The sequence below is a fragment of the Ursus arctos genome, unplaced genomic scaffold, assembly GCF_023065955.2.
Source record: "Ursus arctos isolate Adak ecotype North America unplaced genomic scaffold, UrsArc2.0 scaffold_8, whole genome shotgun sequence".
NCBI lineage: Eukaryota > Metazoa > Chordata > Mammalia > Carnivora > Ursidae > Ursus > Ursus arctos.
The window spans coordinates 66347156-66359408 of record NW_026623100.1 but is presented as its reverse complement, the minus strand read 5'-3'; the positions used below and the strand labels follow the sequence as shown (position 1 = coordinate 66359408).

The window sequence follows — 12253 nt, the reverse complement described above, 5'->3', positions numbered from 1 at the left end:
GGACTCTGTTTTCTGAACTGAGAGCCGCAGGGCTGAAGATCGACTACGTGTCTGCTGAGCACTTGGAGGAAATCAGGCAAATGTGTCACGAGCCAACCAAAATCTTCATCTTTTTTGTCCCAGTACATCTCACTTCTGGGAATCTAGCTTTAGGAGAAAAAAATACAAAATATAGGGGGGAAAGAAAACCAACACATAAAGATATTTATTGCAGCTCTATTTATAGCTAAAATAAAATGCATATATATAGAAACAGATACTCAACAAGAAAATACCATGCAGCCATTTGAAAAAAAAAAAAAAGCATTCTACATCAACACTGAAAACGAGAGAAAAAAGTAGGATAAAAATGTACATTTACAATGTTGTAAAGAAAAGTGCCCATGAGAAAAGCTTATTTTCTCCAATTCTCCCTTTAGAATTTCTTTCAAAGCCGCCAACCAAGTGTTGCAGTCCTAAGCCTCTCCAAAGTCTAAGGTAGGAAAGAAACCTTGAATAATCCTCTCTTAAGAGAAACAGCCGTTGGCAGGGACTTGCTTGACACTAAGGAGACAGAAACACCACACGGAACGCCAGGGTCTTCGAGCTGAGAGGTGTCAGGAAGATCCTGTTCCTATGTGGGTTCAGATGCCGGTTTTTAGATGGTGGAGACTGGCAACTAGTGACTCAAAGAATCGTGAAGATGAAGGGGACATTGCATATGAATGGACTCTTCAATGCATAAGGCATGGTCCACTGGCAAGACAGTTCTGAGGAGGGGCCGCGCAGCGAGAGGAAATCAGACTCGGGGTTTCACGGAAGCCCAGTGGCATCCCCAAGTGGCTGTCTTAACTCTTAACTGCACTCCCAGAGGCCCCCGTGTCCTGCTGGCCAGGGGCAAAGAAGGATCTACTTTCAGGTGAGCTGAAACGGGCTGACTTCCTGCAGACTGGCCCCACTTCTGCCTGCTTTACGGAACGACCCAGAACAATCCCAGCCCCTCGGCCTTGCCCTGTCAACTGTTTGCAAACATCTCTCGATTCTTTTTTAGGCCAAATGCCTCTCTCCGTTCCAGGGTCCCCTGCACGGTCCAGATTGTCTACCTGCCAGAAACCCCCTAGGGAGGGGAACAGTGCCCGTAACCAAAAGCCCTCTGCTCATCTGACCCAGACACTGGCATGAGGCCCCCCCTCTCGCGGCTCCAGCCTGAAAATTCCTACCCCTCAGCCCCGGACAGAATTTGCTCCTCCAGCGACCTCGTCTCACTACGTAAGTTACGTTTGAGCTTCGAGTTGACCAAACTGTCCTTTTTTCCACCCAGTCTTACAGCCCCTATTTAACACTCACACAGGTGATGTTTTCAAGGGAGAAACTGCATTGTCTGGACCCAATGCCAGTCCCTCCCCACTTGGGCACTTGACCCTTCTGGGAAGGCTGTGAACAGTCATGTCAGGGGGAAGGAGACGCAAGACAAAAGGACATTATTACGGTGCTTTTTCCGTTTTTCTTTTTGCACAAAAACAGTCCATTTATTCAAGTGTTCTCCAGCACAAGTACATTAGAAAGGAGCTTTATTATATTCTTCTGGGCACAAAAAAAATGTGATGAAGGCGGAACTGACAGACTTTCTACATCTGCTGTACGCATTGACCTCTTTAATTATTTCATAAACAGCTATGTCACGAGCGTCACTTACACAGAGATACAACAGAACACCAGGGGACGGGGCTGGGGACCCACTCGGGGGGAGCCCCCCTCCCGCGCCCCTCCTTGGATGTCCCAGAACCAGACTGTGAAATGTACATTATTATTGTCAATAAATAGAGAAGCAACCCTAAAAAAAAAAAAAATACAGTGGTGAAAGGATGCTGGAACCAGGAAAACAAACAAACGAAAAAAAAAAAAACAACAACCCCAAAGGAGGAAAAAAAAAAAAAAAAAAGGAAAAAAGAGGAACTGAAGAGAAAGGCTGGGGGAGGGGAGGGGCGGGGGAGGAAGTCCTGCATTTAGCTGCGTGGAATGTGGAGTAAAAGCGCTCTGCCGACGGGGTCAAAGCGGACTCGTCTGTAACAGTAAAAGGTATTACCAAGCCAGCTACAGAGTTTATTCTTCAGTATGAATACATGATTTCCCACAAATAAGTAAGCACCCCCTACTTCAATGCCTCAGCTAAAACACATGAAATCGCTCATTTAGTTTTCAAGTACAAAGTTAAAATGCCTTTTTAATAATAATATATCAGAGTAAAATAATAGTCTCTTTTAAACTCCACTACAAGAAAACAAAACAAACAGTCATTGTCCAGACAGCAGACTTAATTTAACAATATATATTTTTAATAAAATGTTTTAGCACCTTGTTGAGTCACCTCCTCCCTCTGCGTATTCTAAGAAATTTCGGCATTTTGGTTGGTGGTTGAATTCTGGATGCTATGCAACCGAATTGGTCTGGGAAGTGAAATGGGACTGGTGTGAGGCTTTCGATTCCCTGCTCAGGTCCTCAGGCGTGGGGAGCTAGAGGCTGTGGGACTGGGGTGGAGGGCCTGGGGGGAGCCGCCCGCCCTCCCGTGGCCCTCGGGTGGAGCAGATTGGGGGGGGGGGGTTTCCAGTTACCAGAGTTCCAGGAGTCCGTGGGCCTGCGTTCGGGCAATTCAGCCAGTCACAACTAGCAAAGGGAACCTTGTGTCCTTGTCCTTGCTGCTTTAGGTCCACCTGTCTCTCCCGCCCCAGAAGATCCCCCGCCTAGGGTCCTCGATGAGCGAGCGGTCACCAAGCAAAGGCCCGCCTCAGCCAGGTCTCTGAGACACACGGGGACAGGAGGGACTGGCCTCACTTCCCAAAGACACCCAGGCTTTCCTTCACCAAAATGTAAAGATTCGAGAGCTTCTGCTAGAACCATGGAGTCTATCCTTGCCATTAATCTCCCCTTCTCTCCTCCCGGATCCTGCGAACATGTGTCGTTAATCCCTGAGTCAGTAGGGTCACGCTGGGCGGCCGTGCTGGCTCCGGGTTAGGCCTCCACAACACCCCTCCATCCTGCGCTGGAGGAAAGCCTTCAGCTCTCCTGCCAAGGACAACTCTGGTGTCACCTCTAGTCACAAGCACTGGGAGCAACCGTCCTAGACAACACCCAAAGACAAATTCAGATCTCTCACCTCCTGGGATCAGAATGGGGCCTGGCTAGAAACTGTTCTTGCCAGAATCTTGGGTCTGCTCTTCCCCTGACGAAAGGAAACAGCTAGCTCTCTCCAGATCACAGTGCCAGGGGGGCCCCAAGGCCCTAATCCACAGCTCGAGGGGGCTCCTGCAAGTTTCCTAAAAACGACTCCTCTGAAAGGCACAGCGACCTCTGGCCAAGCAGAACGGCGACAGGAATTGAAACCCTCCTCCAAGATCGACTTTATGTATACTTAGATCATCAAACATGGGAAGACTCCGGATGGCAGTTTTCCTGGAGAACACACTTCCCAGATGGCTCCACGGAAATGCTCCTTCCCTGGCTCCTGAGACAGACCTTCCTGTGCCGGAGATGGTGCGTATTCCCATCTAGGCTTTCCCAAAACCACCAGCGAAGTGGGAAGGAAGGGGAGCCGGCCCTCACGAAACCAGTTCAGTGTCCAGCAGCCTTCCCTGCTGCCCGGTCTGCCTGTCCCAATCCACACCCTAGCGACTCACCAAGACTCCCACGGGCATCTCCACCAGCCAACCACTCCCAGGCCTGTCTCAAAAGCTAAGAGGTCCTGGATGCTCTTTGGGGAAGTTTGCTTTCTAGAAGAATGTTCAATAGCAGGAAGGTTCTGGGGTCTAGAGAGAAAAACAGATAGTAACACACTCATGGCATCATCTGCTGACAGCAAGAACCCTCTCCCCACCCAGTCCTCACCTGATGCTCCCCCAGCCTACTCTTCTCCAGCCAGTCCCACGGGGAAGGGGCTTAGCACCAGCCAGCTTGAGGCCCGGCCCACAGGGCTCAGCTGCTGCCTACGGGAGACTCACTTCCTCCTCAGACAGGCGACCGACGGCTCTGTGACCCTGGCACAAGCCCCCGGCGACCTCCCCCAAAAGCCACCGATCTCTTTGGCACCACCTTCTACTTGGCACCTGAAACGAATTGGGAGGCATCATCCTCGGTCCCTAGAAGCCCTGGTTTCCAGGGATAAATTTTATGAGAAAGAAAAATCCCACTGGTGAACATACTCCAGAATTTTCCCTAGGCCTTCTTGGTTTCTCCTTCTCCACACCTCTACCCTCAGCTTCACCCACAGCAAGTGTAACGAGACCCTCCTTAATCCTCACACAATCCTGCCTCGCCAAAGCCCAGCCCTCCTTTAGAAGGCGACCAGATCCTTGTCCCCAGAAACGCCCCACCCGGGGCTAAAGCAGACCATTGCAAGCATGGGGCATGGTCAGGCTGGCACATTCCCAAGGTCCTCTGCACCCTCCCAAGTTCTACTGGGGGACCAAGCCCCTGGGGTGGGCTGGAAGAAAAGCTGGTGATTGTTAACTGTCATCTGGCCCATTCTGGGGCCTAGTCAGGTTGCTGGACCAGGATACTTAAGTCCTCTTAAGTATCAGCCACAACATCCAGGCCTCCCCCGAGCAAGTTGGCTGGCCCACACTAAGCCCTCAGACCTGCCGTCTCCACGGCTACCACACCAACACCCTGGGAGGAGCCTGGGCCACAGGGAAAGGCAAACTCCTTCATGTAAGCAGTGGACAAAAGGCCTAGGACAGCCAGGAGAGCTGGAAAGTCTGTTTGCAAAGGCAGGCCCATGAAGAGCCGGTCCTGACACTGGGGGCTGCGAAGACCTTAGCGTTGGCCAGTGGGGGAGGGAGCACCTTGGACTGCCTGAGGCAGCCCCTCCTCCCCACAGCCCTCCTGGAGTGGTGCTGGTGGACCCAGGCCAGGAAGATGGAGCCCGGCTGGAGAAGGAGGGGACAGGGCGAGCACCACGGGTTAGGTACAGGGATTCCAACGAGGGAGGGGCAGAGGTACCCCCCTCCTAGCTGCTCCAGCCCCAAGGGGGCCCACCATCGCCACCTGCCGTCATGTCACAGAGCTGGCAGGAAGCCGACTGGGTGTGATCTTAAAAACCAATTTGACAAGGAAACGCGTGGCTTGAAGCCCAGGACCAAGCACCTCTAAAAGGCCCGTGAGACTGCGGCCACCAGCTGTGAGCTTACTCCTGAGCAGTGAGCAAGGGATTCAAAGCCTTGGTTTAGTTTTGTCACCAATTACTAATTTACTTTATTCAAAACATGAGTTTCACTGTCCCATTTTATTTTTATTTTTATTTTTTGTCCAATGGAAGCCCCCTGGCCAAGACAGACCTGGATGTCAATTTTATTTTGGTTGGGGGAGAATAGGTAGGGGGAGTCGAGGGCTGACTTGACTGGTGCCTAGAGTTGCAGGTCAGTATCACAGGTTGCTAACAGAAGAATCTTTTGACATCACCAGGGGCAAAAGAGATAGAATGCTACCTGCTAGAGGAGAGCACCTGCGGGAATAAAACCTCCTCCTTTTCCTGCCTTCAGCACCTAGCAACTTCTGGGATTGACAGTCTACCTGCAATCAGGGCAACAGAGGTAAAGAGCTGCAGGGCCGACGCCACAAAGTCCTGAATCCTGGGGAGAAGAGCGCTGAGAGCCCCCTGGCTGTGTGTGTGTGTGTGTGTGTGTGTGCGCGCCCATTCTGCATCGGTAGGAATCTGTTCCTGTGTATGCGTGTGGGATTGATTGATTGGTGTGGGGCTTATGTCTGCAGTGGGATCGGAGGCTCAGCACTCTGAGCCCCCTCGCCCCACTCCCCACTCCATAATATTTCTTATACATGACCCTATCTATGTATTTATATAGCGCCTATCACCGTAGGCCCTATCTTTCTAGGGATGCGAACTTGGGACCATGTGCTTGACAGCACACCTCCCAGCCCTGCCAGTCCCAGGAGGTGCCAACCCCCCTCCCATTATAAAATATATATCTCTATATGCCACATATCTACACCCCATCTATCCAGGCAAGCATCTGCCCGTTGGGCCCTCACCCTGGAGCCCCAGTGCCGGCCCTGCCTACCGCCAACACCAGGCCGCCTGCCTCGGTAAGGAGGGGGAACCAAGTGTCCGCGCACCTGGGGCTCCAGGTGCCGCCGGCCCCGGCTAAGAGCGCGGCTATCATTAGACCAAGTACTAGAAAAGAAATACACACCACTCCAATCATACACACGAGGAGAGAGATGGCCCGGTCCTCCCTCCAGCCCTGACACGCGTGACTCAGAGGAGGGGAAGTAGAAGAGAAGACGGACGCGCCCGGAAGGCCGGCCTCAGGGACTCCCCTGGCCGCCCAGCTGTCGCTGCGCCCGGTGGCCCACCTGGCCCGAGGGGTGGGGAGCCAGGGCACCAGGGCCACCGCTAACTTAGAAGCACCCTGCTCCCCGCACCTTGGTTTGAAACCGCAAGGGAGGGGGGTTGGGTTTTTGTTTTCTTAAAGAAAAATCTGAAAACAAACATAATTATAACCAGAACCATAAGAATAATTATAACAAAAGGTGTCATCAGCCTCCCAGTATAAAACTGCAGCCTTTGGAGATGACCAAAAACATCACATTCCAGGGGCCGGAAGCCGCCTTGTGCAGAGGGTGGATGGTGAGGGCCTCATAAAAGAACACACAAAAGGCGACTTAGACAGGAAAGCACCAGTACGTTTTGTATGTTTTTTTATTTGCTCCAGGTGGGGTTTTAACGGTCACTTGCCCACACTCTGGATTATTTCTGATCCCACCACAAGGAGCCCTCAAATCGGCTAATGTGAGAAATTGGGAATGAAGACCCCTTATCCTGCCATCTTGCCGAGGGAGTCTCCTTTTTGAAAAAAAATCAAAAGGTTATTGCGTGAGCCTGGATGAATCCCTCTCTCAGCTCTCCACGGTCCGACCCACCTCATCTCACCCCCGTTTTTTGGCAGGGAGAAGCAGGAGAACACGGGTCCCGGATTCTCCCCCTTCGCCTTGTTAAATACCCGGGGGAAAGCCCGCCACGGCCACGATTCACCTTCAAGCTGCCTCCCTTCTCCATCCTTGGTTAAAACCCTTTGCACATAAGGCAACGTGGAAGCTGATGTTTTTACTCATCTCGCTGTTTTAAAGCACCATTATGAAGTCGGGTTGTACAGTAGTTAACAGTACCTTTTATATATATATCTCATATCTATCATATATATATAAACTGTAAACAAGAGGTAACAGCGGCTTCTAGAAACTGATTTTCTTCAAGGTTTCCTGTGTGGTAGGCACCTGAAATACTGTATAAAAGGGTCTTGTGTGTTCTGTCTCCCTGTTGCTAGTTGGGCTCTGTTCTGCATGACCAGGAATGGTGCTGGCAAGACAGCTCAGTGGCTGGGAGGGAACTCTGCCACTGGGTGTCACTATTTTCTCTCCCCTGCTTGTGCTCCTATCTGATCAGGCTAGAGACAACAACGAAAAAAAAAAAAAAAAAAAAGATATATAGTAAAAAAAAAAAAAAAAAAAATCCAATATATAGATTTCTATAGAATTTCCTTTTTTCCTTTTCTCCCAACCTTCCTCTGCAAGGTATTGTTACTATTCCTTGTCACTGAGTTTTGCTGCAATAAATCCTCTTGTTTCAGTCACAGCAAGAAACAAAAACCCAAACAAACAGAAAACCCCTCTGAAAAGAGTAGAAAACAAAAGGTTTGACCAAAAAAAAAGGGGGGGTGGGGGGGTGGGGGGGAGCTTGGTTTTGTTTTTAAATAGGACTGAAGATTAACATTGAAAAATCAGGAGATGATGTCCAACCCTTTGTGCAAGGCAAAGCCCTCCGGTACTTCCGCCTCTGGTTTTTGTTTTAAATTCCTTTTTCTCTTCTGGGTGCTGATACTCCTCTCCATCCTCATGTTGTTGGTGTTTTGTTGTGTTTTGTGTTTTTGTTTTGTTTGTTTAACTTTGTGTCACTACCTCAGTTTGCCCTCATGTCCCTTACACACAAGCAAAATACTCCTTCAGCGGAGCGAAGAGGTGGCGGATGACCGGCACGCTCCACGACCGGCCCAGCAGTCTCTGCCTCGCCAAGCGGCTCATGTTGGAGACGTCGGTATAGTGGACAGGGAAGCCGAACACCCTGGGGAGAAAAGGCAGAAAGGGCGGGGCTGAGCGCGGGCGGGGGCGATCCGGCGGGCTCCTCCGTCCTGGAGCGCCAACCACGACTCAGGCACCCTGCCACTTGCTGTGGGTCGGAAGGGAAGGAAGCCAAGCGCCACCCGGGAGTGGCCACACGATAGAAACAAAGCTAGCACTGCTGAAAGACCCCTCCGGGGCGTGCTGGGCCGGAGACGGGATGCAACGTGTACCTGAAACCTGTCGGTAATAAACACGCATCCCTAGGACCTCGCCCGTAAGAGCGAGACCTCGACGAAGGAGCCGGACTCTGGCCTGACCGGAGCCGCTCCAAGCTTCTGTTTGCTCTGGTCGTGTGTGTCAAAGGGTCGCTTTGGCTAAACTGCAGTCACACGAGGGACCAGGAGACCGTCTAGCCCGTGAGTCTGGTTTGCACCCAGTCAGGGAGTGAGGCTGCGTGGCCCACCCGGTCCTGTGCGCTGTCCTGGTTTGCAAAGTCCCCGAAATGAGCAGCATGAGTGGAGGGAGCTCCTGGAGCTGCACTGTTTCCACGGAGCTTAGCAGGACCTCTGGGAGCCACGGCCCCCTGAACCTACTCCTAGACTCCTCTGCCCCTGGGCCCGGCCTTACAACGCACAGGAGTGTCCCCCACCTCCCGGAACCTGCCTTGTTGGGAAATGCTTGGGGAGACCCGCTGCTCACACGGTATCTGTGGAAGCTACAGGCTCGGCCGGAAGGGGGAGCGATCCCTCCCTCACAGGCAGCAACCGCCACGCGCCACGCGCCCCAGGACACCAGCACGTGGTACTACCTTTCCATTTCAGTGCACCATAAGATGTCCTCTTTCTCATTCATGAAGACGGGGAAATGCTGGTCTTTGCCCTGCTTTATGGAGTTCGACCTAGTAGTAATGGTCCTCACTTTGCTGAACTAGAAGACAAGGAGAGGAAAAGAGCAATGAGCACTCACTCGCTGGCCATGAGTCTAACATGAGCACCAGGCACTTGCCGGGACGGGTGACTCAAGCACGGACAAGGCCTGGTCTGTGCAGGTGGCCAGGGTAAAGGCTCCAGCACGAGCCTCCGCAGACGCCACTGCCCTGCTCTTCTTCCCACTCTGAGGTCACCCGGCCATCCTTACTCCAGTCTCGCTGGCCAAGGACTTGAGAGGGAGCAGCTCAAGCCGCTGAGCTCCTAAGTCTTCTAAGAACGGGTTCTTTGCACCGGTGTAGTGACTTGCAGGCAAACGGATGCCAAATTACTCAGGGGCTCCTGACAGACACTTTGGGGGCGCCTGCAGTCCTGGATGCTGGCACCCACGCTCATGAAACCTGACGCCTGGTACACTCACTCCGGGGGATTTTTCCAGAGAGAAATGCGGCTTCCACATCACAGGAGAATGCGCCATCCTGAAGGCTCATGCGATAGGTCCTGGCCAAAAAATTTAAGAGCCCTAGCAGATTCAGGGACTTTGGCAAAGACTTCTTAAGTGTCTGCTTCTCACAGGACCAGCGGGCGACGCTCAGCGAGGACGGGCTGAAGACCAGGAAGGATTTCTGATCTCTCTCCGTGCCCTCCAGGCTCTCCCCTGGGCCCTCCCCTCTGGCCGACTGGGTGCATGACCCCATGCCACCTCCTAAACCGTGTTCTCCACACCACTGCGGACACTGCCCTGGAGAGCACTCAGGCTCATCCGGCGCTCTCTGCCCTTCTCCCTACCCCCCTGCGGAGGGCTCTGGCGCCAGGGCTAACCTTGGCTATTCTGCCGTGCTCCAGACACTCCTGCAGCTCCAGCTTATCATTCACAGTGGATGCCAACGGCCTAGGAGGCAGAAAGAGAAGGTAACGACAGAGACCAGGAGACCAGCAGGGATGCGGCCAGCAGCACCGGCCCAGCAGCCACGACTTACACAGAACGGTGGAAAAGGACCGTCGTCACCCACACACATCGTAACCCCCTTCAAACTCCCCCAGAACATATGCACACACACTGCAGCCATCCACGGACAGGACTGGTGGACCCAGGACTGCGTGCAAAGCAGGCTTGGTAGACCCAAGCGTTCATCCTTAAATGTAAATTCCACGGTGGTCTCAATCTACAAATAAGCAGATAACACCCGCCCACAAGAAGGAAAACTCAAATGACTTTTATGCCAGTCATCTTAAAATATACTGAGTTCTAAAAGTCTCTGTCACAGGGGCGTGGGGGGCTCAGTCAGTTAAGTGTCAGACCTCGGCTCGGGTGATGATCTCAGGGTCCTGGGATCGAGTCCCGCTTCGGGAGTCGGCACTGAGCGGGGCCGTCTGCTTGTCCCTCGCCCTCTGCCCCTCCCCCCCACCCATGGGCTCTCTATCAAACAAACAAACAAATAAATAACATCTTTAAAAAAAAGTATCCATGACAAAGCAAGCTTTGAGGGTGATCAAACGTTCTGATTCTTGACTGTGGCGATGGCTGCACGGGTGTGTGCAACGGCTGACATTCATCCCAGCGCGGACCTTAACCGTGCAGTGAGAAAGGCTTTAACGTCTGCACGGTCCACAGAAGACTACAATCCTGTGACACTGAATGTGCCACTTCTTAGAGTGGAGCAGATCACTGAACATCACCTTTGGCTCTGACCTTTCCTGACATTTCACATAGCAGTCTACCTTCTCAGCGTGGGACCCACAGGGACCCATGGCCCAAGTGCAGGCCTCCGGCCTCCGCCCTGTTTATGCACACACCCCCCACATGGTACCTCTGCTCCGCCTCGAAGCTCAGAGCTCTAGAATCTTAGAATTGGAAGACGCAGGTGAGAACAATCCCATAAGACCAAGGAGACACTGAGTTCGTGGCTCCTATGGAATACTGGACTACATAACCCAGTCTACTCTTCCGGGACACAGGTAGGGCTGGGAAACGTAGGAGGTGGGACTCAGCGGTTTGCAGGTCAGCTATCCCCCGGACAGGTCTCCTTCCCATCAATAAGCCCTCACAAAAGCCAGCAGCTTTGTAAAGAAGATATGAGACTGGGGATGTTCCTACAACTTCATGCTAATGGACGAGAGGGAGAGAAAACTGAAGCCAGCTTAGATAATGTGAACAATTTATAGATATGGCAAGGTTGACAATCCACTCTTAGAACATTCTGAAAACATCCTGCATAACAGATATCCAGACTGGGTGGATCTCACTCTGCTCTTGAACTGCTGACTCTCAACCAGAATTCCTTTCTCCTCATCGGCCTTTTTATAATCCAACTAACACACTGAAGAAATGAAGTTATCTTCATTCCTGGATGTTAACATCTCTATTCATGTGACCTCAATGAAGAACAGCCTCCCAACAACAGACCTGAAGCCACAAGTGTGTGGCTAATAAGCAAAGCAGGACTCTCTAAGCTGCACGGAGCAGGTGTGGCCCAGCTGTGGGCACCACTCTTCCCCATCCCACCTCCACCCTCCACAGCCCCACCTCTGGAGACTGAGGACAAGCTGACTCTGGATACGTCACCAATGCACGAGAACCAACGATGTGACTCAGCAGCATGGGGACTCTCCTATTCCAACCGCTAGCTGTTGGTTTCTCAGGTATTTTCTATACCCTGACTCCCCTTCTCCCCCAAGGAGAAGGAAGCAGAGAAGAACACGGTAGAGCAGCAAGCTAGTCCGCAGGGGAGGGTGCCCAAGAGGGCCCACTCGGTGACCTCCTCCTCCTTGGGCCAAGCTGCCTACAGACACCAACCCGCTGCCACCCCAGGCCCGGGCACTCTCACCAACCTGTTCATACCAGGAAGGTTTCCCCAGAAGTAGCGGGCCCTGTGCGCAGCTGACACTTCTTTGGCATCAATCATCACAGGGTTGGACTATAAAACAGGAGAAAGAGTAAAGATGAGCGAGAGAGGAATAGCGGATGGGGCCAGGAAATTTTGCTGGTTTAGAGCTTTACAGCTTCAAAGGCCCTTGCTTACTCCTCTCTCAGGAAGCCACGCAGTAGGACAGCCTGAAGCCTCCAGGAAAAGCCAGAATGGAACCCAGCCACATTCCACATGCTCTCATTAGAACATTCTAGACCTCTGCAGTCTAACTGCACGTTCTGTGACGATGGACATGTTTTCTGTCTGCACTGGTCAACGGAGTAGCTGCAGGTGGCTAATGAGTACTTG

At 52.2% G+C, this 12253-nt stretch overlaps 1 protein-coding gene across 3 annotated transcripts in view; it reads right to left on the bottom strand.

Moving 5' to 3' along the window:
* Positions 1-1472: 1472 nt before the first annotated feature.
* DNMT3A (DNA methyltransferase 3 alpha) overlaps positions 1473-12253 on the bottom strand; it is a 101913-nt gene continuing 91132 nt past the window's right edge. For all 3 annotated transcript variants that reach the window (XM_026520123.4, XM_057309179.1, XM_044390678.3), the window contains 4 exons: positions 11868-11953; positions 9858-9927; positions 8918-9036; positions 1473-8110 (listed from right to left, as the gene is read on the bottom strand). In XM_026520123.4, coding sequence (XP_026375908.1) covers positions 7969-8110; positions 8918-9036; positions 9858-9927; positions 11868-11953 — 417 coding nt within the window. In that variant the 3' untranslated portion in view covers positions 1473-7968. The remainder of the gene's footprint in view (positions 8111-8917; positions 9037-9857; positions 9928-11867; positions 11954-12253) is intronic.